Source organism: Bos indicus, chromosome 7 (assembly GCF_029378745.1).
Source record: "Bos indicus isolate NIAB-ARS_2022 breed Sahiwal x Tharparkar chromosome 7, NIAB-ARS_B.indTharparkar_mat_pri_1.0, whole genome shotgun sequence".
In the NCBI taxonomy this organism is placed as follows: domain Eukaryota; kingdom Metazoa; phylum Chordata; class Mammalia; order Artiodactyla; family Bovidae; genus Bos; species Bos indicus.
The window spans coordinates 53,212,282-53,238,361 of record NC_091766.1 but is presented as its reverse complement, the minus strand read 5'-3'; the positions used below and the strand labels follow the sequence as shown (position 1 = coordinate 53,238,361).

At 42.2% G+C, this 26,080-nt stretch overlaps 1 protein-coding gene across 10 annotated transcripts in view; it reads right to left on the bottom strand.

The window, feature by feature from the left end:
* Positions 1-26,080, bottom strand: part of LOC109562158 (uncharacterized) — a 446,088-nt gene that overhangs the window by 248,920 nt on the left and 171,088 nt on the right. Inside the window, exon 6 of one of the 10 annotated variants that reach the window (XM_070792116.1) lies at positions 22,337-22,377. The exons of the other annotated variants lie outside the window; for them this stretch is intronic. Coding sequence (XP_070648217.1) covers position 22,377 — 1 coding nt within the window. The 3' untranslated portion in view covers positions 22,337-22,376. The remainder of the gene's footprint in view (positions 1-22,336; positions 22,378-26,080) is intronic. 10 annotated transcript variants of the gene reach the window in all.

Here is a 26,080-nt window from a genome sequence, read left to right as displayed (position 1 = left end):
TATCTGGTAATGTGAACAATGCTATGGTGAAAGTGAAGCAAAGTTATATAATAAAGTTCATTAGGGAGCTCACCTTAAACAGGCAGTCAGAGAAGCCGTCATAAAGGGATGTAAATTTTAAGGTGAGCCTCAAGTAAGAAAAAGGAAAAAAAAAAAAAAAAGAAAAAGGAGCCTATTAGAATTGTGTTGTCTTTCAAATATTTGGAGTTTTCCTAGACTTTCCACTGTTTTAAATTTCTATTTCAATTCTATTATAGTCAGAAAATATTCTGCATATAATTTTAAGCCTTGTAAATTTATGGAGATGTGTTTTATGGCCCAGGATGTGTCTGCCTTGATGAATGTACCATATGCACTTGAAAACATGTATTCTGTAGTTGTTACCCTGTGTTAGTAAATATCCATTAGATCAAAAGAGTTGATAGTGCTATTCATTTCCTCAATAGTTTTATTTATCTTTTTGTGTAAATGTTCTATTAATTGCTGAGAGAAGAGTTATAAAATTATTATTTTCTAATAATGACTGTGGATATGTCTGTTTCTCCCTTTAACACTATCAATTTTTGTCAGGTATTTTGAAGCTATTAGGAGCATGCATATTTATGACTGATCAGTTATGAATTGGCCATTTTATCATTATGATATGTCTCTCTTGACCCCTTTATCTTAAAGTCTACTTTACTTGATATTAAGCCAATCTAGTCATTTTATGCTATTTGCATGTTATAACTAAATCTATACATTTAGTTTCAATCCGTGTGTGCCTTGATACTTCAAATGGGTTACTTATAGACAGAATATACGGGAGCTTGTATTTTTATGCAGCTTGTTAATCTCTGCTTTAACTGCAGTGTTTATTCTATTTACATTTCATGGTTATTTGGATTTAGGTCTAACGCGTTACTATTTTGTTTTCTGCCTGTCCTCTTTGTTTTGGTTCCTCTTTGCCTACCTTCTTTTGAGTTAATCAAATGTTTTTCGAATTCCATTTTATCTATTGGTGTTTTGGGTACATCTCTTTCTGTTTTTTGTTTTACTTTACCTAAGTGGTTGCTGGAGAGATTACAATATATATCCTTAACATTTCACAATCCTCTTAATGTGATACCATTTCACATAAGAACCTTACAACTGTATATACCCATTTTCTCCTTTCCCATTCTTAACACTGCAGTTTTCTGTAAAGGTGGGCTATTAAGCAGTTTTCTGTAAATGTGGGATATTAATAAATCCCCAAACATGTTGTAATTTTTCTTTTAAACAGTCATATGTAGTTTAAAAGAACTAGAAGGAAAAACGGCTTTCCTATTTATTTACATATTTACCATATCCAGTGCTCTTCATCCCCTGCTGATAGACTAGATCTCCCTCTGGTATCTTTCCCTTCAACCTGGAGAACTTCTGTAGCATTTCTTGTAGTGTAGTCAACTCGCAATGAAGTTTCTTGACTTTATTTATCTTAAAATGTCCTCTCTGTGCCCCATTCATTCTTAAAAAGTATTTTTGTGGAAAACAGTATTCTAGGTTGGTTTTCATTTCTTCCAGCATTTTTAAATTACTGTCATCTCTAGAAGCCTGAAAACAGTGGGAAAAGCCTCCAGTCATTCGAACTCTGTTTCTCTGGCTGCTTTTAAGATTTACTCTTCATCTTTTGTTTTCTTCAGATTTATGATATTTTGCCTTGGGTATAGTTTTCTCTTTATTCAATTTGGGGCTTATTTGGTTTCATAAATTATTAAGTGTATGACTTTAACAAAAGATAGGACATCTTCAGCCATCATTTCATCAAATATTTTTCTGTTCCATGATTTTTCCTTTACTTTTGGAACTCCAATTAAATGTATGCTAGACCTTTTTATATCGTTCACAGGTCATGAGATTCTGAAATTGTTTTCCTCTCTATTCTTCAGTGTGGATGATTTCTATCGATCTACCTCTAAGTTTATGAAGCCTTTCTTTTGCTATCTTTAATGTTCCATTAATCTCATCCAGTAAATTTTTCCAGATACTTTATTTTTCAGTTCTAGAACTCTGACTTAGTTCTTTTTGTAATTTCTCTTTTTCTGCTGCGATTTCCATTTTTTCATTCATTGTGAGAGTATTTTCCTACAGGTACCTGAATGTAGCTATAATAGCTGCTTTAAAACCTCTGTGTGCTAAATACTACAAATAGATCATCCAGTGATGGGTATCCAAAGATTGTCTTCGCTAGAGTGTGAGTCACATTATTCTGTTTCTTTCATGTGCCTGGTAATTTTGTAGTATTTCCTGACCAGAGAGAATGAAATGCTGTAAAATCCCTGGACTCTGTTGTATTTCTCCAAGTAGTTTTATTATTATCACCTTGCTCACTTTTAGCAGGCCAATTGACTTGACTAACATGAAACTCTAAGCTCTGCTTCCCTTGCAATGGGTGGCAGCTGATATCTCTGTTGAGTTCTATAAAGCTTATTCTGGGCTCACTGGGGTCTACCCCACACAAGCATAATTCAGATATCAGCCAGGTCTCTGGGCAACCCATCTTTGCTCTATCCCACTTTTAAACGCAGACTCTTTCCCAATTGTATCTGCTTTTGATGACTCCAGGTAGCTGTTTATCTATTTTTTCCAGAGTTTATAGCTGTTATCTACGTGAGGATTGGTCTGATAGAAGTCTGTTAGATATTACTAGCAGTAGTCCATTGTAAATTTTTAAATAAGGGACCACCAAAAATTTTTATTTACTTCTTAAATAAGTAATTTTGGCTGCCATATAGCAGGAATGAATTGTAGCAGGAATCAATAGTGGAAGCAAGGAAAGCTGTTATGAAGCCACTTTAATGGTCTAGGAAAGAGTTGAGGTGGCTTATACCATGGAGAGAAGCAGAAAGATTCACGTGTAAAGGTAAAGTAAACACGATTTGCTAAAAGATTAGATGTGATGAGTGAGAGAAAGAGAAAATACCAGGATTACTGGTGGGTTTATAGCCTGAGCACTTGGGTAGATAATGGTCTCTCTTCATGATAGAGAAGACTCAGGAAGAAGGCGGCTGGATGGGTATATTAAGACATACTAAGTTTGAGGTGCTTATGAGATTATTAAAGAAGCATCAAGTATATATGATGCTAAAGAAGTAAATAAAATTTCTTGGTGGTCTCCCATTTAAAAATTTACAATGGACTACTTGCAAGCTGGATATATGACACAGGAGCTCAAGGCAGAGGTTACACTTGAAGGTATAGAGTTGATATCTTCAGTTTACACAAGGTCTATAACATAATAGGACTAAGGAAAGTAGAGATGAAAAGAGGTGGTTGCAAGAACCAACTCTTGGACTTATCAAAATTTAGAGGTTCACCAGAGAAGAGGCCAGCAAAAAAGAAATAAAAAAAGGAATCAAAGAATAAGCTAGGAGAAAAACGGTAGAGGAAAAAAAACAAAAACAAAACTTTAATAAGAGATGCTGACATAGTTGTTAGAATGACTATTATTGTAAAGACAAGAAATAGCAAGTATCCAGTAAGGATGCGGAAAAAAGAGATCCCTGTGCACTACTGATGGAAATGTCAATTCGTTCAGCCACTATGGAAAAAATTATGGAGGTGCCTCAGAAATTTAAAAATAGAACTACCTCATGATCTAGTAATTCCACTTCTGGGTATTTATCCAAAGAAAATGAAAACACTAACTTGAAAAGATATATACACACCCACATTCACTGCAGCATTATTTACAATAGCCAAGATATGGAAGTAACCTATGTCTCCATCAGTGGATAGATGGGTAAATAAGATGTGGTGCATATATTTATAAGGTAATATTATTCAGCCATAAAAAATAATGAAATCTTGCCATCTGCAACAACACGGGCACATCTTGAGGGCATTATGCTAAATAAAATAAGTCAGAGAAAAACAAATGTAGTATGATCTCATTTATATGTGGAACCTAAAAAGACAAACAAAAACACCTAAGCTCCGAGCTCACAAACACACATTCCCCTGGAGAAGGAAATGGCAACTGGCTCCAGTCTTCTTGCCTGGGAAATCCCACGGACAGAGGAGCCTGACAGGCTACAGTCCATGGGCTTGTAAAGAGTCAGACAAGACCAAGCAACTGAGCACACACGCAGCATGCATAATGTACAGCATTGTGACTATAGTTAATAAAGCTGTATTGCATATCTGAACTTTGCCAAGAGTTGATCTTCAAAGTCCTTATCACAGGAAAAAAAAATTATGTGACTATGTATGGTGATAGATACTAACTAGACTTATTCTGTGATCATTTCATAATATACAAAGACATCAAATTATTATGTTGTCCACTTAATGTGTAATGTTATGTCAATTATGACCCAAGTTCAAAAAAAGAAGGAATCATGAGTTGATTGCTACTGTGAATTTGAGTAAAATGAAGACAGAAAACAACCGTTAGACTTCGTGTTGGAGGGTATCTGTGAGTAAGGGTCTGAAGCCCATGTGGGTCATCCTTGAGGAGAAAACTGAAGGGAAGGAACATGTTACATTCGTGGCTATGGAAAATATTTGTAAAAGTTACACAGTGAACAGGAAATAAATCGGCCAGTGTCTGAAGGGGGATGTGGGTCAAAGAAAGCTTTTTTCAGTTTCATATTGGAGATACAAGACTATTTGTACACTAAAAAAAAAAAAAAAAAAAAGAATGTATGTATACTGGTAGGGAATATCCACTTGCCTTTACTGTGTGGTCATGGCTGGATTCCAATGTATCCTGCCAGTTCTTGCTCCCCTTTTTCTATTCTACATGTTCCCAAACATGAGGAAAGTGTACATTTCACTGTCTTTAACACCAATAAGGACTGGTCAACTATGTAGTTAGTATCAATGGATACAGAATCCCATTGTCATGTAATTATTGATAGGGACCTTGTGGTCACTGATTCTAACAGTTCTACACTTAAGATCCTATTTAAATGTCAAATACATATATACAGAAATCCTTGTACAATATGAGAATTTTCTCTGGGTGATATGGGCAGTCAAGTCTTTTGGTGATGAATTGCATTGGTCTTTCCTACAATCCCTAGAGGAGCAATACAAGGTAGTGATGAGAATACGGACTTTGGTATGACTCAGATCCAAGTCTAAGTTCTGGTTCTGCCTCCTTCTAAAGCTCTATTTTTCAAAATAATAAACACAGATCACTAGTCAACTTTCTGTGTGTCTTCTAGACTTCATTTCTATACCTGACTTTTCATTCTTGGTTTCAATGACTGCCCTGTGCATGCAACTGTAGCTCATATGTCCTGCAACCACTTTAAAATCTACCTCGGCACCAGCAACTATAAATGCAGGTGACCTGAGTCCTGCACTCAGTATCTGCACTGCGGATGTGAGCTAGTCCAAGCATTTCTGGCCACCAGGGATCACTAAATTGCATAAGCAGGTGTCTGTGCAAAGTCCAAGAGGTTAATCATGAACAACTTATTTTATCTGTGGCTACAGAGGTGGAATCAGTGTTGTCAACACTAGGCAAACACAACAAAGCCTTTCCTAAGAGAGATCCAGAGAGATAAGTCAGACAGAAATGCACCTGTTACAAAGATTATGCTTTTCCTGGGATTTCCTACTGGTTTTCCAACAACTGGTCATATTTGTCTACATAGTCACTCTTTCCCCTCTGCCTTATCTGAACTAATAATACTCAAAACAAGACAAAATTTATACTTCACCATGAAACCTATTAAAAGACAGGGCACTCTCCACATCAATGGAAAGGATCAGATTTCCCATCTCAAGTCAAAGGAAAAGATCTGAGAGTGGTTATGTTTCATGTCTAGAAATTATATTGAGAGTCATTTATTCAAAGATTAGATTTCCCATTGTTCTCATTTGGAGGTCTGGAATTTGCCTGAAAATGAAGCAACAAGAAAAATAGGTATTTCCTAATGATTCGCATATACTTGTTACGCTACCCTGACAGTCAAAACCACTACAGTATCAAACTAAGAATGCACTTCAGAGTGAAACAGAGAAAACAGTGACTCATTTACAAGTGAAAATATAAATGTTCCAACAAAGGCTTCTGAGTGTTCACCTAACTTTACATACTGTCTCAGTAAATGGAGCTCCTGTACTCTTGCATTAAGAAATGTTTCTTCTCTGGCCTCTTTAACATTTGAAATGAGCAGACAAAGCTCTGTTGCTGCCAGTAACTCATCCACATTTCGTTCCACACACATACATGCCAGTCTGAGAAACACAATCTTCCTGCTCCTAAAGTATGAAAGGCTGCCTTGGCCCCATGGTGCCAAGGAGTCTAGGTATCCTAAGAAAGAGCTTAGATTGTAGGCTACACAACCTCTCCCCTGGGAAAGCCCTGATGACAGCAGCAATGGAAACCACCACCCAAGATGGAGGCTTGTGGGTGAATTATTACTATTTTAAATTATAAAACTTCCTTCCAGGTCCAACCAGAGTTAACAGAATAGATTTGGCAGGAAACAGCAAGATTACAAAGAGAGGAATTAACAAAATAGAATATACATGGTGGTCAAACTGAGCAGCAAATCAGCCTGTGCTCTGGGTCTCTAGGGCTCCCCTGATAGTTCAGTTGGTAAAGAATCTGCCTGCAATGCAGGAGACTCCGGTTCAGTTCCTGGGTTGGGAGGATCCGCTGGAGAAGGAATAGGCTACCCACTCCAGTATTCTTGGGCTTCCCTGGTGGCTTAGCTGGTAAAGAATCCACCTGCAATGCGGGAAACCTCGGTTTGATCCCTGGGTTGGGAAGATCCCCTGGAGAAGGGAAAGGCTACCCACTCCAGTACTCTGGCCTGGAGAATTCCATGGACTATATAGTCCATTGGGTTGCAAAGAACTGGACACAACTGAGCGACTTTCACTTCACTTCATAGGGTCTCTAACCTCTCTGGACTCCTAGATGTTCATTTTACCTGCCTAACAAATATTATCTGATTTCCTTAGAAGATTTACTGCTGCTGCTGCTGCTGCTGCTGCTATGTCGCGTCAGTCGTGTCCGACTCTGTGCAACCCAATAGACAGAAGCCCGCCAGATTACCCTGTCCCTGGGATTCTCCAGGCAAGAACACTGGAGTGGGTTGCCATTTCCTTCTCCAATGCATGAAAGTGAGAAGTGAAAGTGAAGTCGCTCAGTCGTGTCTGACTCTTCGCAACCCCACGGACTGCAGCCTACCAGGCTCTTCCATCCATGGGATTTTCCAGGCAAGAGTACTGGAGTGGGGTGCCATCGCCTTCTCTGGACTGTAAGAGTATGTGTGTATAAAAGAAGAGAAAACATTTTCGACTGTGTCGCCTGGAAGATGTGCAGTATGGATATAGATAACTGTAACTTCCTGGAATTAAAGGCAGGATTTCTCAGTGTGCTCTACAGGCCACTTGCATCAAACTCAACTGGGGCATCTGTTTAACATATAGATTCCTAGGCTCCTACCCACAGATATTCTCCTTTAGTGGTCAGAGGTGGGTCCTGGGAATCTGCATTCCTGACATACTCCCCTAGTGAATCTCAGGTGCCCTCAAGTTTGAGACGCATGAGCACAGGGTATGGGAAGAATTCCTACAGGATTGGCCTTGTGGAATAAAACAGATTGCCTTCACCTCTACTTTCAGACGGGCCAAGGGTGTTGCATACATAATAAACATAAGATTGTTCAAAATATAGGACAACTGGAATCTATGTGATAAAATAAATGTGACTTCTGCCTCACACCATACACAAATTAATTCTAGGAGAATGAAAAAAAAAAGGAAATATGAAAAACCAGCAATTCTTTCCCTTTAGAAGGAACAAGAAGAAGAAATTTTCATTTTGTGATAGGGAAAGACTTTTTTGAACAAGCTACAATAAGATCAAAGGACTTCCCTGGTGGCTCAGATGGTAAAACATCTGCCTACAATGAGACAGACCCGGGTTCAATCCCTGGGTGGGGAAGATTTCCTGGAGAAGGAAATGGCAACTCTCTCCAGTATTCTTGCCTGGAAAATACCATGGATGGAGGAGCCTGGTAGGCTACAGCCCATGGGGTCACAAAGAGTTGGACACAACTGAGCAACTTCACTTTCACAATAAGACTAAAGTAAAAAAGAATGATTTATCAATTTGCCTACATAAAATTTTTTTTAAATCTTTATATATAAGATTTGAAATATAAAAGATAAGCAACCAACTAAGAGAAGATATTTGAAAGACTCAGAGCTGATAAAAGTCTACTAGAACTCCTTACAAATCAGTGGGAAATAGAAAACCCAGTATAGAAATGGATAAAGGATACAGACAGTTCACAATATAAACAAATGAAATACCCAACAAGCAAATGAAAAAATGCTCAACTCACTAACACTCCAGAAAATGCAAACATTTTAAAAAATTAAATGTTATTTTCATACCCATCAGAATGGAAAAAATATTTTAAACTGATATTAAATGCTTGTGAGAATCTTAAGAAATGACAGCTCTTGTACATTGCTGCTGCTGCTGCTGCTAAGTCACCTCAGTCGCGTCCGACTCTGTGCAACCCAATAGACGGCAGCCCACCAGGCTCCTCTGTCCCTGGGATTCTCCAGGCAAGAACACTGGAGTGGGTTGCCATTTCCTTCTCCAATGCATGAAAGTGAAAAGTGAAAGGGAAGTCGCTCAGTCATGTCCGACTCTTAGCGACCCCATGGACTGCAGCCTTCCAGGCTTCTCCATCCAGGGGATTTTCCAGGCAAGAGTACTAGAGTGGGTTGCAATGGTACTATAAATTCATTGAATCAGTTTAGAGAGCAATTTCTTAAGCTCTACTTAATTATAAAATATATATTACCTTATGACCCGTCAATTTTACTTACAAGTAAACAGTGAAGAAAATTTCCTATATGTGCACAAAGAAATGTGTATAAGAAAGTTCATTTTGGCCTTACTGACAATTATACATTAAGAAAAAATGAAATATGGAGAATGCTTTTCTTAAAAGCCAAAATATCCATCAACAGGGCAGTGAATAAACAAACTGTGCTATATCCATATGGCAGATCACTAGCAGGAACTGAAATGAAGTAGATATACTGAAGTAACAGGGATACATCTAAAAAACACAATATCAAAAGTTAAGCGTATTCCAAAAGTCTATGCATGGAATACCATTTAACTAAACCCTTGACATACAAATACGATATAATTAGGTGAACAACTAGATAGACAGCATGCATGCAAACAAGGTACATATCATTCAGTTAATCTTCTGGGGATGGACTTTAGCTATTGCATTTCATGTTTTTAAAAACTGATCTGAAGCAAATATGACAAAATGTTAATGTGTTAATCTCAGTGGTGAGTAAACGGATGTCTGCTGTATTATTTGTGTAGGCTGAAATGCTTCATAATGACAAGAAAAATAAAGAATTAAAATAAAAACAAACAAAAATCAACCACAAAGATATTATCAGGTTGTGTAAGACTGGCACAGTCCATTATAGTTGTGTGATACAAGGAAGGAGGCCAGGTGGGTGGGAGTCTAGGTCACCGTTTTTTGAAAAAAATCTGGTGGGAAGTCGAAATGAAAAGATTTTTCCAAGTGCTAACTCCTACAGAATTTGGTTAAAGCAAAATTGGGAGTAGTAATATTTACTCATGGACAGAACAAAGGAGATGCTGACAAAAATCATGTGTGAAATGCTGTCTTGAAACCAAGTGTTTTTAGCAGATATAAGATAATGTGGTTATGATTCTTCTCACTAAATAAATGTGTCATAAAAATACCACTGAAGAACCAAAGAGATGATGAGACCTGTAACAGTTAGTGTGAAACCCAGAAAACTAAGGTATCCTTTGTGATATCCTGAAAAAATACATTTGGTCATAGACTGGCAGAGGTTGGCCTCCAAGCAAAGCATAGCAAGACCCAGAGGGCTTACTCTTCTCTTGGGTGCAACCTAGGCAAAAAGTTTCCCTTGAAGTCACGACTGAAGGGCTAGCAGGTTAGTGAGAGCATCTCCTTTTCTGGAAACCTTTGAGAATGAACAAGAGTCATGACTGAGTGAAATACTGCTTGAAGAAAGAATCTAATGTATCATAGATGCCTGGTGGGCATCTGCTGAACTTGCAGAGCTGCCTTGACAAAGAGGACAACCAAGGCAACCAGACAAAGGGAAATGACACTTCTCCTGATAAAATTCTATCCTCATGGACCACATAAGCTTTCTACTTTATCTTTCCCCCTTTACTTCTGCTTTTACCCACTTTTGCTCCACTCTGTTTCCCTCTAAGCTTTTGCCAACTTGGCCCCAAGGTTTATTTAGTCGGGTTTTTAAGGCTGCCTCCAAGCCTGTCACTTGCTCACGAAGCAAAGTATGCTTTGAAAAGGCCTTTCAGTTGGTAAAGAAATTTGTTGATGTCAACCAAGCAGCCTCTATCTGACACAGGGATCTGTAAGTCGAGTGCACCATGGGAAGTTGGGCCCCTCCCTTATACCAGGGGGTGAATTTTTATTAGTCAAAGCCAAAGATAGTAGATTCCTCTTGCCAGTGACTATTTAAGGAATGAACATCACTGCCATTCTGGTCAAGAGACAGGAGGAAAAGTCTGCTCAATAACTCATTTTGTCCCAAAGGCCACAGACAGGACCAATTCCTTTTCCTACTTTTCAAGTTGACTGTGTGAGATGATACCCTTAGTGACTGCATCTATCCTATGACATGAGGACAAACCCAAAGAGAAAAGTCACACATGGAGAATGGTGGTATGGAAGATGAAAAATCAAAGTGTTAGTCATTCAGTCATGTCCAGCTTTTTGCAACCCCATGGATGCTATGCAGCCCTTGGAAGGTAGAGGGAAAGTAAGGCCCTGACACTATCGCTATCACCCTGCAACAGCCCTACCCTAGGATTGCTTGTTAACTGAGCTAGGAAATGCCCTAAATTTTTAAGTTGCTTTTAAGTGGATTTTCTGTTTCTTCTAACAGAAACTATCCCAACAGTTACCTCCAACCGCAAACTGATTTCCAGATTCCCTTAGGTGCACTCTTGGCCAAAAGCATCTCTGTAAAAACTGTCCACATCTTTTAAAATATATGTCTTGGGTCGAGACATCTGTCACTTGAGAATTTTCAATCTCTCCTCTGGGCAGCATTTCAGAAAGCCCACGATTTTGGTAATCACTCACATACTTAACAAAAGTCTAGTACCAACTATCAGCCAGGCACTCTTTTAGAAGTTGGGGATAAACTGGTGACCAAGAACAACACAGTCACTGATATTTGAGGGTGAGGGGCAAAAACGATAAATGAGTTAACAAAGAAGTAAATCAATGATGTCAGGGAGCAATAAGAACCATGCAGGAAAGGAAGCAGAGTGCCAGGATAGAAAGTGACTAGTGGGGTGTAGGACCATTTTGGACAAGATGGTGGCACCGATCTCTCTCCAGAAGTGACATCTGTGCAGCAATGAGAGAAGGAGCCAGCATGTGGGGATCTAGGGACAATTTTCCAAGAAGAAGTGAACACCATGTGCAAAGGCCTGGGGAGGAAATGAGCCTGAGGTGATTCAGGAGCAGAAAGAATGTATGAGTAGTTAGAATGGCATGAAAGAGGCTGAGGCTGAGATTGAAGCTGTCTACGGGAACCAGGTCAGGTCGGGCCTTGAAGACCACCGCAAGGAGTCTGGGTGCTATTCTAAGTACAGAGAGAAGGCACTGGCACATGTGCAAAAGGGCATGACAAACCATGATCCAATTACCAGGAGGTTTTGTTGCAGCCTGCCCTCTGGTCTGACTGCTCAGAAAGGCCATTTTATCAATTTCCCAGCAGGGCAGAACCCCAAACATGCATTACGGTGCCCTGGGATACAGCCTGAGCCGAAGGGGCGAGAGGGAGGGGGCTCACTATGCCAAGGCTCTCATTTCAGCCAGATCCCCACACAGCCCACTAAGAGGGCTGGCTCATCTCCATGAGGGAGACATGGAACCTGACATATTAAACAGCTCCCCCCGCAAAAAGCTTACTTCTTCAAGTTCACTGCCCTGTTGGGAGGCCTCACAACAAGCAGCAAAACTTTCTTCAAAAAAAAAAAAAAGAACAAAAGAAAGGAAAAAAAGTAGGTCAGGGCTCTTCTGCCTGCTAGCACACTGAGCGCTGGGCCAATTCCAAAAGCAGCCGCTCCACTCGGAGGTCTCTACTGAGCCCTCTGAGTGATGTCAGGACCAAGGGCCTCCGAACGCCGTTCGGTTTCTGAACCTGACCTCACCCGTGGTTTTCCTGGTAACTTTTTCAAACCATTACTTCCTGCCTTGTGCTTTATTTATCCCACATGTTTATTTTCTATACAGTCTATTCCGAAACAGAGCTCTGTGTGAGTTTCCAGGTCACCGCGTCTCATCAGGGCAAACTCAACAGATGTGGGATGAGCTGGGAGATAAAACAGGCCAGCACCGCTGATGCTGAGCCCAGGCCACCACCACAGAGTGGGGTCCTTGTTCCAGGGCCAGCCAGGGAGAGCCAGTGTCTGTGAACTGTGCCATCTACCTTCCTTCTCTGAAGGACATCCAGTGGGTAAGGCAGGTCCCTCCAACTGGCACCCCCGAGAGTGTCTCTTGCTGACAAGTTCAACATGAGTATGGAGGTCAAAGAGACATCCCAAGATTCCTGAGAAGCCTGCTTTAATTTCTCTTTTGAGGACACCAGCAATTTCCTTTCATTTAATTCGTTCTTTGGGGCTGCTGGCACGGCTCACTGTTGTCACAGCAACAGGGACTAGCAGGACTGTTCTCTGAGGCTAATGCACCCTGTGGCCCACCGCCCACGGGCCTCAGCCTCCCCTCCAACAGCCCTGCCTACCCTGGGCCAGGATGCGACCTGTGCCCTGCCCCCAGCAGATTGCCACCACTGCCAGACCAAGAGCCAGCTGCAGTTTTCAGATAAGATTGATGCTCCTTGCACATCTACCAGATTAAAAAAAAAAAAAGGCTCCCTAGAAAACCAAACCCCAAACCTTTGAACTCAGTTTTGATAAAGCTAAAATTGATCTTTCATGCTTCTGGAACCACAAGCAGAAATTTGGTTTCAGCTGTGGGCTGTCTGTGTTGACCTCTTCCGCCAAGAAAACTCATTCTTCAGCATCTTGCAAGGGTGGTTCAGTATTACAAGGCTCGAGTCTATCATGGTGGTAGTCATTGAAAGAATACTAATGAAAACTACCAGAACGTAAGCACAGTCAAGGAAAAAGCCTTTTTTGCATTCTTTATCCTTTATTATTACTTAACTAGATATTGGCCTTCAATACCAATTTACTAAATTAGTAACACTCACTGGCCTCTTACTGTGTGCCACACACTGTACAAATTTACACACACTTGTCTCAGCTATTTTGTTAGAGGATGACTGTGAGGTCGGAAAAAGCAGTTATTTCACTCTCACCATCTGTAAGAAACTACCCTAAGCACTTTACATATGGTAACTCAGTTGATACTCATGACAGCCCTGGAGTGGGTTTAAGGGTGGCCCTAACAAGCTATGTTGATGGTCTAACAAGAAACTATTAACGTAAGCTTGTCTTAGAAAAAGGTCTTTGCAGATTCGATTAAGTTAAAAATCTCAAGATGAAATCCTCATGGATTATCCAGGCAGGTCCTAAACCCAATGCCAAGTGTCCTCACAGAAAACATAAGAGGAGAACACATGTGAAGACAGAGGCAGAGACCACAGTGATGCAACCACAAGCCGAGAACACCTGGAGCCACCAAAGGCTACAAGAGGCAAGGAAGGATGCTCGCCCAGGGCCTTCAGAGGGAGTGCAGCCCTCAGACACCTTGATTCTGGAGGCTGGACTTCTAGCCTCCAGAACTGTGAAAGAATGATTTCCTGTTGTTTGAAGCCACCAAGTCTGTGGTAATTTGTTATGGCAGTCCTAGGACACTAATATAGTAAACTAGGAAACTAAATATAAAAAGTTAGTAAGTGGCAGAAGTGGAATTTGAACCCTAAGAGTCTGCATGAAGTCCTTGCTCTTAACCATTACATTCATGTCTGAAATTCATTTCTTTAACATCTACTATGTGTTGTGTATATTAAATACTAGAGACACAGCTCTAAAAAAGGGGGAAGACAAAGTTCTCCAGGAAGCTTATGTGGGAACTGAAGTTCAGAGAGGATGTATTATTTGTCTAAGGTCACACAGCTGGTGGAGCTGGAATGTGAACTCAAGTACCCTGACTCCTGAGCCTGCCCTCTAAAACAGACCTAGATGCCCTCTGTAAATTATAATTAAAGTAAAAAATGGGCAAGTGTGGTAAACTGCAGTTAGCTGTTCCTTTTACCTCTGAATAGAATCCCTGTCCATAGCATTCACTTAGGCTGCCTCATGATGGTAGAGCCAACTGGTCTACCATAAGGCAGAGATGGTGATCTTTTTCTATCTCTGCCAGCAGGATGACCCAACTTCTGGGGAAAACATCCGGAAGAGGTGATTAACACTGACATAACCTGCTTGCAATCTAGAGGGGCAAAGGAGTTTAACTCTTCCCAACACTAGGGTCAGGTCTGCTCCTAAGTTTGCAATGAAATAATCTGAATTCCACCTGGAGAACAAAATGACTTATTAACTGAAACCAGACATCATTCCCCAGGTCCAGGAGTAAAAGCTCAAAGTGGTGCATCTGTACTTTCAATGAAGCAGAGATGTTGTGCTCTGGGACTTCCGACACCTGAAGACAAACACACATTAGAAGGGATGAAGGTGCCAGAAAGGGCCGGAAACATGCTTTCAAATTTTTTTCTTCCTTGGAGGAAAAAAAAGAAAGAAAGAAAAAGGTAGGTTGGCCTGAATAAATGTGGTGCAATTTCCTTTTCTGAATTGAATTTTAGTAGATCAACTGCAAAGGCAAAGAATGAGGGGAATCACAAAAAGAAAGAAAAATGGAAGGACAGAAAAAGTAAAAAGATGGGGACAAAATAGGGAAATTCATCCATAAAAGGGAAAGAAAAATATGAGGGTGAAGTAGCAAGAGGGGACAGTGATAGAAGAAGCTAAGGAGAAAATGAAAAAGAGACAAAAGCAAGATAGGTAAGAGGAAAGGCAGGGAAGAAACATGATGATTTTTCTGTGTCAGTTTCCAAACAACCCTCCACCTGGGGCTCTGGCCACCCCCTCCATTCAGCTGCTGCTCAGGGGATTCTCTATCAGTCTATTGAAGAGGCAGGAGGCTATCAGTTTACAAGAAGAGAGGAAGCAGAGGAAGAGGAAAGAAAGCAGACAAATTACTAAATGAGGAAGCCAATTACCCAGCGCACCATACTTCAAGCTGTCAGTGGGCTGCAATTGCTCAGGCACCTTGGGGCAAAGTGGGACTTAGAACTCTAAAGTCCACTGCCATCTGGCCTTTCCAGCAAGATAATCAACACAGGCTTCCTCTGGCCACATCCCATGGCCAGCATCCTGAATGAAATCTTTCCAAATCAGAGACTGCTATGGCAGTGCCACTGGCTCGCAGGATCACAAAAGCAGAAGAGACCTCCAAACACAGCTGCCCGGGAGTCAATTCAGTTTCCTATTTGTACCAATGACGGGGCTTATCTGGAGCCTTCTGCTGACTTCTCTACCAGCAACCAGCACAAAAGCCAAAAGCAACAGACATTCGCCTCAGTCCAGAGACTGAGGATGGTGCAGGGTGAAAGATCTTTTGTGTCTGCCAAAGGCCAGTACATGGAAGGCAGTTCAGCACATAAGTAACTTAACTGATGGAGAAGTTTTTATTTTCACATAAAATCCTTCCACAAGTGGACGCAGCACCAAGTAATACCACCTCATCCAGCACAGGGGTTGGCAGGGCACCGGCGCACAACAGCGGCCCCCACACAAGGTGACGTGGGGAGGTGAGGGCAGAGAAAGGCCAGACAAGGGATCAAAATGCCCGGAAAAGAATCCCGTTAGTCAGTGGCAGGTTCCACTTTGCAAGAAATACAAGTTCCAGAGAAGAGCTGGGGCATAGGGCAAACAGCAGCAGTACTGTTATATAACATCTCCATCTCGAGGAGGCAGCCAAACCAACTCCCGCAAAGTTTAAGCTTACAATATACTACACGTTCTTGTTCCCTGAATAAAGTCATATGACATGGCTGGCTTGAATCTCAAGGGAAGAAAAGAGCCCCAGGAAAAGGAAATGGCCAGGTGCGCAGTGATAAATTTACCTGTGGGATTAAAGATGATGACCTTTCAGTGATTACTACCTCCTTACATCCTCTAAAAGATGAAATGGTAAATCAGCTTGTCCCCTCACCAGCATGCTGTGAAACTCAATACACTCTCCTTCTCCATCCAGAGTCAGGACCGCAGCTCTGGGAAACATTTCTTCCGGCTGATCCACCCACTGTCACGCTCCACAAGGTAAAACTGATTAGTCACATTCACAGTTTCTATAACAACATTACTCAGTGTGAGGCCAGTGGCCTACCTGCGTCAAAACACCAGGGAGACTTGTCAAGAACATAGATAGCTAAATTGGAAGTTCACGGGAGCCAGTCTCAGGAATCTATGTTGGTGCAGTAGCCCAGCTAGGGATTCTTACGCACTCCCAAGTTTGAAAAACCACTCTTCTATCACATGCTATCCATGGATCCCTTCCCGCTTGCCCTCCGTCTGCCTCATCCACCCTTTCTTTCCTCCCTACCTCCCTTCCTCCATCCATAACAACCTTCCCATGAGGCACTGTGTTTAATGCTAGAGGGACCTAGAACCCAGAGCTCACACTGAAAACTCTCACCAACGAACACGTGGTCTAATAACTTGACTGAAAGCTCCTATGGGTCCAGGGGAAGATGAGTTTGGCTCTCTTGTGTGAAATGCAGGGCTTCTGAGATATTAATATGTTTGAGGAAACTAAAAGACAACTAACAATCGCAAGCAAGACCTAGTCACTCTCCTGGGCAATTTATTACGGGAAAAAATGTATAAACAAAAACACGTATCAAATTTGCCAATAATTCTTTGTTCCCTACACTGACCTTACTTAGTCTTTTGATTAGGACACATAGAGCATAGAGAACTTCATGCAACGTGAGGAAGAAATAAATCCGCTTAGATTGGTGCCAAGGGCGTAACCATCCAAATGAGTAAGTTCACTGCTGGCAGGAGAGACCCTCTGCAGAGGCCAGGGATTTCTCTCACACGGGCAGGAGTTTCTCTGGGCCTGCATTCTTCACTCCAAGACAAAAGGAATGGCAGAGATGGCTGCAGGAAATGGACTTTGCAGACAGTCATGAGACAGTTCTGTGCATCTTCTCTTCTAATTACATTAATACCAACATGATCCATGAGAAAAGAAACACAGTTGCTGTGAATTATATTCTAGTGCAGTGATCCCAATACCTTGTTTCAAGGCAACGTAGACAAGATATTCTGCTGTCCTGGAAACAGTCACTAATACGCTTTATCAGCACCCTGGTGAGCTGAGAAGCAATTTCCATCACTGAAGAGGAACTCATTCCTGAGATTCCCGGGGGGTGTCCATCTTTCTGTTGATACCTCCACGGACACTGTCAATCGGCCCCCCGTGTCTCCCTCTAAGTTTGTGTGAGTTCTGTCACGGTCCTTGGTAAGTTCACGGTCTCTGTTCCTCTTTTCTACAACAGTGCCCTTCACGGCCCTTCTTCCATGCATCTCTTCAACCACCAGAAACTTTGAAATGAGAATGAAATAAACTCTTTGTCCAAGTTTTGCATGAATTTTAGTTCTACAAATAAAGAGGGAGAGACTTGTCCAAGAATTCCATGTCAACCATAAAACAGGCTTGTGAGGAATACTGGTTTCCTCTCAGACAAAGAAAAGGCCAGCACACAGTGCCTACCATGAGAGGTTCCAGGGATGGCAGCAGTATGGTTTCGGCTCCGCTGAGCCAACTTAAACAAGAGAAAAATGGACCAGAAGGAAACCCTGTCTGATAACTATTAAAAAATTCCACTGCTTGGTAAGAAACAACTTATTTCCTGTGAGGTGGGAAGCTGGACATGCCATCAGCTGAGTTGTAAAGCAAATGTGCCTTGGGAAAGAATCCATTGGTCATACAGTCAAATGCTATCGTATTTCTGCCCACTTGTATTTTGGATAAGGCTACCTACCACACTGGTTCTCAAACTCTTTCTACGTTTGTACTCCCCAGGTATCTGTCCTGCCACTTCCAGGTGCTGACTACAGATCGGGGTGTGAGATCAAGAAAAATAACAAACAAAAAACTCAAAAAGCTCAAAAATCACTAGCCTAGCACAATCGTTTCCATGGGTTTTCAGGTGCTTGGGCCAAGATGAAAATGGAAAAAAGGAGGAAATCACCTAACCTCAATACCGCTATCGACCACATCAGGTTGGCCTGAAATCCAGCAACAGATTATGTTGACTCTGGCAGTCGCCAGATATTTGGACCAGCGTGGAGTGGGTTAGAGAAATGCCTTTTTCAGGAAGACATTTTTTACACTCTTTCCCTTTTCTTGATTTATAATAAATGGTTTCTCAGGAAACTCACAGAAGCTGATACACCTAATAAGGAAACCCTCCAATGACTGAGACTCTGCATTTTTAGTGTCTCAGGCTAAATTAGAGACTTCAAAGGTCTTGAGTTCTGTCATCACTTGTAACTGCCTGAGCTGGATGTCTCTGTGACCTGTTGTCACAATCAACCTTCACTGAACAGCCTGTGGGTGGACTCTCAAATCTGTTCTATCGAAGCAGACCCAGGAAGCTCTCTTAAAAACAAGATGGGCCATTTCTCAGCAAAAACAAGGGGAGGGTTAGGGGTTTGGCGTATATGCTCTCCAGCTAATAATGGGAATTCTAAGTTTTTAGAATATCTTGTTTATTCTAAGTCTTGGCCTTGAGACTTTCTAGAAAACCACCTAAAAGCATCAGAAGGATAAGTTTGTGGCTCATCAGTTGTGGGCATGAAAAGAGAGCATAGTTATTGGGGGAAAGAAGTGATTGTTTTCCACCTCTATTGCCCACAGCCCCCAGGCCCCTCTTTCAGCTCCTAGACTGGTGATTTCTCTGAAATACTCAGTAAAGTCACCTTCATCATCCTCACCGTGTATTTCTGAACTCTTACTGTGCGCCTGGCATTGTTTTACACACACTGCCTCATTAATTCTCACAATACACTAGCAACATAGACTATCATTATCAGCATTTTCAGGTGATAAATCCAGGGCTCACATGTTTTAAACGACAACCCAGGTCACGGCTGGCAAATAATGGAGACAGAATTCAAAGTCCCTCCAAAGCCTGGACACTAAAACAGCACAAAAAGAAAGAAGATGTTACCTGAATTTACCCAGTAAAGGTTGCACTGAGGTAGAACAGGGGGAAAAATCAAAAACTTGAGAAGGTTCCTGGGTCTGGCCAGGAATTTGAAAGTCAAATTAAACTATGAGCAGCATGTTAAAGGATTCCCCTGGAAGTCCAAGTTCTATTTCAGTAAACTGAACTGCCTAAAAGAAGTCTGTCAAAGGTGACTAACAACAGCAAGACAACTGATAAGAATGGGTCCTTTGGTGTCATCTTTGAGGACTTTTAAGAATCCACAGTATTGTTAGAAGTGATCACAGAGGAGTTTTCAATAACAGCAAAAGTTTTTTTTAAAAGAAGAAAATTGAACCTACATTTATTTATCCTAGTCTTTGGAAAGAACCAGTGCAAGGAAAACAGTCCCATGGCCAATAACCTCCTTACCCTGTCTGTTCAGCACCAAGCTCCTAGATTGGGAGTATGCAGCCTGGCATACACAAAAATGGTTAAGAAATGATGATATCCCTATTTGTTACCTACAGAGAAGACATGTTAGTGATGGGATTATTAACTTGGTCCACAAATGATTTGCCAACCTAACATTGGGCAGCATAGGGCACCAAAGTGGTTAAAGCAATTCGGTGGACAGTACAGAGAATGCTTCAGGATGACAAAAGAAATCACCAAAGAGACATGACTCCTGTGTCTAAAACAGATACAGTCTTCGTTGCTCAACAGAGTAGGTGGGTTGCATCTCACTGATGGAGGAGGCTCCAACCTCAGATCAGAGGGAAGGGGGGGAAAAAAAATCAACCCCATATCAGATGCAAATGCCATCTGCAGGAATTTTCCCCACCTACAGCTGGGAAATGTACCACAACGTATGTAGCAACCAAAAACAGACAGATTTGGGTTTGCAGCGACAAATACATACTTACATATACACAATACAAACATAGATGCACTTAAGTCCTCTACCCCTGAGCATACCTGAAAGAAACAAAGCAAACATATATTGCATGTGCCATCTAGAGAACAATGGCTTTCCATGGTGGAGAAAAGGCTAGATCGGGGCTGGAAGGCAGCCTGTCTCAGGTAGTAGCACAGAAAAATGTGCCTCTCAAGTCCACAGGGCTTCTTCTGTGCTTTGTTCACAATGAGACTATGTTCCAGACCCCTCAAGAGTTCCTGCAAGACACATGGTTCCCCCAGACTCTAGGAGCTTTCTGTTAACACTGCCTGAGGTATATTATTTGTCTCCAGAGACCCTAGTCTTGGGGTATCTATCTTTTTCTTATCAATTATCTTATCCTATCTCTTCCCTATAAAATCCACTTATGGTAGAGCACAGTCAATTGTCAAAGCTCACAAATTTTTTACTATGGATGGCAGACGTACTCCAGATGTGTATTTAATCAGATTAAACCCACATACTTGACAAGAAAGCATGTATGGGAATATTTATTCATAGCACTGTTGGTGACAGCACAAAGTTGGAAACAACCTAAATGTCCATCAACAGGGAAAATGGATCAATAAACTATGACACAGTCAACCCAAGGAACACAGTGCTGCGGGTAGCAAGAGGGAGGCAGATCTATACAGACAGACCCGGAGAGGTTCTAGAGCATTTTACTGAGTGACAAAAGCAACTGGCAGAATAATGCCCACCATGATTTACATATCATCATTCCTCACCTACAAGCAAATTCATATGTTTTATATAGTCATATGTACACACATAAAGGCATATCAAGGTCTGCAAGTCTACAGACCAATCTGAAAAACCTAAGTTCCCATAAAGAATATGGGGGAAGGGCCCTGGGATTTGGGTTAGTGGTTAAAGGAAACCTCAGTCTTACCCTGAAATGTTCTTTTTTTTTAACTTATTTATTTGATGTTTTGGCTGCACTGAGTCTTTGCTGCTGTGCGCAGGCTTTCTCTAGTTGTGGCGAGCAGGGGCTATCTCTAGTTGCGGCACACAGGCTTCTCACTGCGGTGGCTTCTCTTGTTGCAGAGCATGAGCTCTAGGTGCAAGGGCTTCAGGAGTTGTGGTGCACAGGCTTCGTTGCCCCGTGGCATGTAGGATCTTCCCTGACCAGGGATCAAACTGGTGTCCTGTACATTGCAAAGTGAACTCTTACCCTGGACCAATGGGGAAGCCGTTATATTTTTGTTTTTTATCACTTATTAACCATATTTCATGACATTATTTCATGTCATATGCAGAGACATATTGGCATTTAATTATTGAATAGTGTTTCATTTCATGGATATACTGTAATTTATTCAACCAGTTCTTCCTCCTTGGATACTTAGATTGTACCTAGATTTTGATATCATAAATGTTGAAGGAATAATTTTTTTGTATAAATCCACGATTATGTTCTTAGAGTGAATTTCTAGAAGCAGAATTTCTGGGTTAAAGAACAAACATTTAAAAAATTATAATAGCTGACATTTACTGAGCACTTGCTATATACCAATCTCTTTTACATGTCACAGTCACAACATGCATATAAAGAAAACACACTTCATCCTGCAGATGAGGGACAATATATTTGTGCATTGAAAGAAAGTAGAAGCCGTTCAGTTGTGTCCAACTATTGGCAACCCCAGGAACTATACAATCCATGGAACTCTCTAGGCCAGAATGTTGGAGTGCGTAGCCATTCCCTTCTCCAGGGGATCTTCCCAACCCAGTGATCGAACCCAGGTCTCCCGCATTGCGGGCGAATTCTTTACCAGCTGAGCCACCAGGGAAGCCCTAATTAGAAATGATATTAAAATGTTTAAAGAAATCAGATAGGTCTTTTCGAGCAATGGGGTCCTTCCCCGTGAACACACTTAAACAAAATAAAGAACCTCTCCTCCACCCCAGGAGACTGCCCAATTTCTCCCTCTCAACAAATGTTTCCTGAGGGCCTACTATGTGCAGAGCCATGTTTTGTAAGCCAGCCTCTGTCTTCAGCACAGAGCCACCCTCTCTGGAGTTTCTTCACTCCCTAATACTTCCCAGAGTATACCTTCTAAGCCCAAGTCCTTTACCACTGAGAACCCCCAGACTCCTAAGCTCTGGTTCTCCAGCTCTTACCCTTGAGTTTCAGCCGTCCTTCCAGGTACTCAGCTCTTTCTCTGCAAACATGAACATAACCATCAGCCTCTATACCATTTAACTGCATTTACCCCACCCTTGATCTGATGGGTAGCGTTCCCAAGTCTACAAAGGTTAGGCATGGGGAGGAGCGTTCCCCACCAATCTCTCCCCACCCACATCTCATGGTAGGAAACAAACCATAGTGAAATGCAGGTCCCACCTGAAAACTGCCCCCTACCCTCTGCTATACACAGAAACAGCAGATTGTCATTTTGAAGTTTAGGATCTGCTGACCTCCCTCCTAGACACCCAAGTTTTGCACTGGCTGAGCTGGACAGAAAGGAGATATCTGACACCAATGAGATTTGGTTCTCATCTCAGTTTTATATAATTTCTGCCAAGGAACACTCTCCAGGACAAGGCTCAGCTTTGTTCTTCCTTGATTTTTCAAGAAGGTCCATGAAACTTGCCCTTGAAGGTCAATATCTATTAACTTGCCTTTCTCCAATCTACCTCCCAAATGAAAAAAAAATGTTAAAAAGCAAAATTCCATATGTCTGGGGGTGGTTTGGCAAGAGGCAGATTTCTCGGGGAGAGAGAATTTGCGGGTAAAGGGTTAAACATTAACACACTTCCCTGGAAGGTCTCTTCTTCCCTGTTAATGGAGCCCAAGTGCAAACCTTGGCAGGAATCACACATTAGCTCATGACAGGTGTAGGCTTCATGCTGGTTGCCGCTGCATTTCCAGCAAAAAAAAAAAAAAAAAATGGGGACATGGGGACTACTCCATGACACAGTAGGCTGGAACAGATTGCTTTGCAGAGATGTCTTCTGGCTGAAATAATTCCCTGTAACAACTTCCTTGACATGCTGTCAGGATGGCCTGTTTCCAAGGTAATGGCTGATGCACGGGGACATAACAGACATCATCTGTGGTCTTCCAGAGAGAAAGCCGCCAGAACAGCCCCACTGCACTCTTCCAACAGAGCCATTCATTTATTCAACAATGTTTATGGAATCAGGTCCCTTGCTACACACTACTCAGCAGCCTCCCATTCTCTCTGCATCACGATATTGCTCACTTTTTACTCTAAATCAGGAGTTGTAAACCCAAATAGCTATGGGAGCCAGTCAGATAACATAAATGACCAAAGCAGGTTATTGACAACAAGATAGACCCTGCCTGGACAAAGAGAGAAGCACTTTCTGCTCTAGTCAATGGCTATAACTTCAGAATGCTTTTCTGGAAGAATTTTTTGCAGATGTCTTCTGATAGAAACTGTTGCTGCTGCTGCTGCTGCTGCTGCTAAGTCACTTCAGTCGTGTCCGACTCTGTGTGACCCCATAGACGGCAGCCCACCAGGTTCCCCTGCCCCTGGGATTCTCCAGGTAAGAAAACTGGAGTGGGTTGCCATTTCCTTCTCCAATGGATGAAAGTGAAAAGTGAAAGGTAAGTCGCTCAGTCATGTCTGACTCTCAGCGACCCCATGGACTGCAGCAGACCAGGCTCCTCAGTCCACGGGATTTTCCAGGCAAGAGTACTGGAGTGGGGTGCCATCACCTTCTCCCTGATAGAAACTAAGTTCATATAATATCCTGACACACAGTCAGGATAGTCCAGGTCGTGGGCTGAACAGTGTCCCCTAAATCATGCCTCCCTGGAACCTCAGAAAGTGACTTTATCAAGAAATAAGGGTTTTGCAGATGTGGTTAGTTAAGTAAAGCTGAAGATTAAAGCATAGTGGATTAGTTGTTGTTGTTCAGTCGCTCAGTCGTGTCTGACTCTGTGACCCCATGGACTGCAGCATACCAGGCTTCCCTGTCCTTCACCCTCTGTGACCCCATGGACTGAAACACACCAGGCTTCCCTGTCCTTCACCGTAATGGATTTAGGTCCACCCTAAATCCACTAAATCCAATGACTGGTTTCCTTGTAGAGGAGACACACAGAGATACAAACACACAGGGAAGAATGCCATGTGAAGACAGAGGAAGAGAACGGAGAGATCCACCTACAAGTCAAGGAATGCTGACCACAGGAAACAAGGAGATAAGCATGGGACCAGTCGGCTGGGAATAGGACCCTAATGGGGTGGGGGGCAGCATTTAAAACAGCAAAATCTTTCAATGAAAGAGAACGAAAGTATATATGTTTATGGGCCTCTGTGCTACATGATCTTCTATCTGAACTACCACAACAACTCCACATCTATCATAACTGCTTTCAGTCAACTCTCTACAATGTACTGAAGAGATCTTCTAAAAACTCACGTCAGATGATGTCACCCATCTTCCTCAAATCCCTTAACGATGTTCACTGCTCTTCCACTAAAGAGTAAAATCCTTATCATGGCCCACAAGGCCTTGCAGGCTCTGGCCCCTGCTCCCTCTCACTCTCTGCCTTCCAGCCTCTCTGGTTTCCTCTAGTGCTCCCTGTGCTCTCTTTAACTCTAGGACCTTTGCGTGTGCTGATCCTCTGCCGCAAACATCCTCATCTCCCACCCGACTATGTGCCTAAATATATACACACAAACATGTGTCCACACATATACATACTCGTCTCAACTGGCTAATGCCTCCTCATTCTTCACCTCTCACATTGCTCACCATTTCCTCAGGTCAACTTTCCCTGACCCCTATCCCAAAGTTAGTCCAGTGTTTTTCAGATACTCTCATGGTACCATATTCCTTTCAAATCTAGCATCTCCTACCTAAATGCATGTGATCACCTGATTCACTTCTGCGAGACCCCCACTGGATAAACCATCCCGCATGCCTAGAATGGTCCTTGCCATATAGCTCAGGCTCATAGGAGGCTCTACAGTGTTGTACGCTTAGGGGATCTATATGATTGGTTTTCCCCCGCTTGAGGTTTAACAGTCTCTCCAGCCTCCAGCTCCTCTCCAGGGACCCCACAGAGACTGAGACAGAACTGTGTTTGAATGTCTCCTGCAGAGGTACGGGTCAGCAGCAGACTGCCACAGGGACAGGGGCTCTGGGTGCAGCAGACCTGGGTATGGCATAAGCCCTCTTGGAGGAGGTCGCCATTACCCCCACCAAAGAGCTGACAGAACTTACATAGGACTGGGAAACAGACTCTTGGAGGGCACAAACAGAACCTTGTGTGCACCAGGACCCAGAAGAAAGGAGCAGTGCCCCATAAGAGACTGACCCAGACTTGCCTGGGAGTGTCCAGGAGTCTCCAGTGGAGATGTAGGTTGGTGGTGGCCTGCTGCAGGGCTGGGGGCACTGAGTGTAGCAGTACATGCATGGGACCTTTTGAAGGAGGTGGCCATCACCTTCACAGCAGGGAGGAAACACAGCTCCACCCATCAACAAAACCGAATTAAAGATTTACTGATCCATTCATCTGCTGATGGACATCTAGGTAGCTGTGGTACATATACACAATGGAGTATTACTCAGCCATTAAAAAGAATACATTTGAATTAGTTCTAATGAGGTGGATGAAACTGGAGCCTATTATACAGAGTGAAGTAAGCCAGAAGGAAAAACATAAATACAGTATACTAACGCATATATATGGAATTTAGAAAGATGGTAACAATAACCCGGTGTACGAGACAGCAAAAGAGACACTGATGTATAGAACAGTCTTATGGACTCTGTGGGAGAGGGAGAGGGTGGGAAGATTTGGGAGAATGGCAATGAAACATGTAAAATATCATGTAGGAAACGAGTTGCCAGTCCAGGTTCGATGCACGATGCTGGATGCTTGGG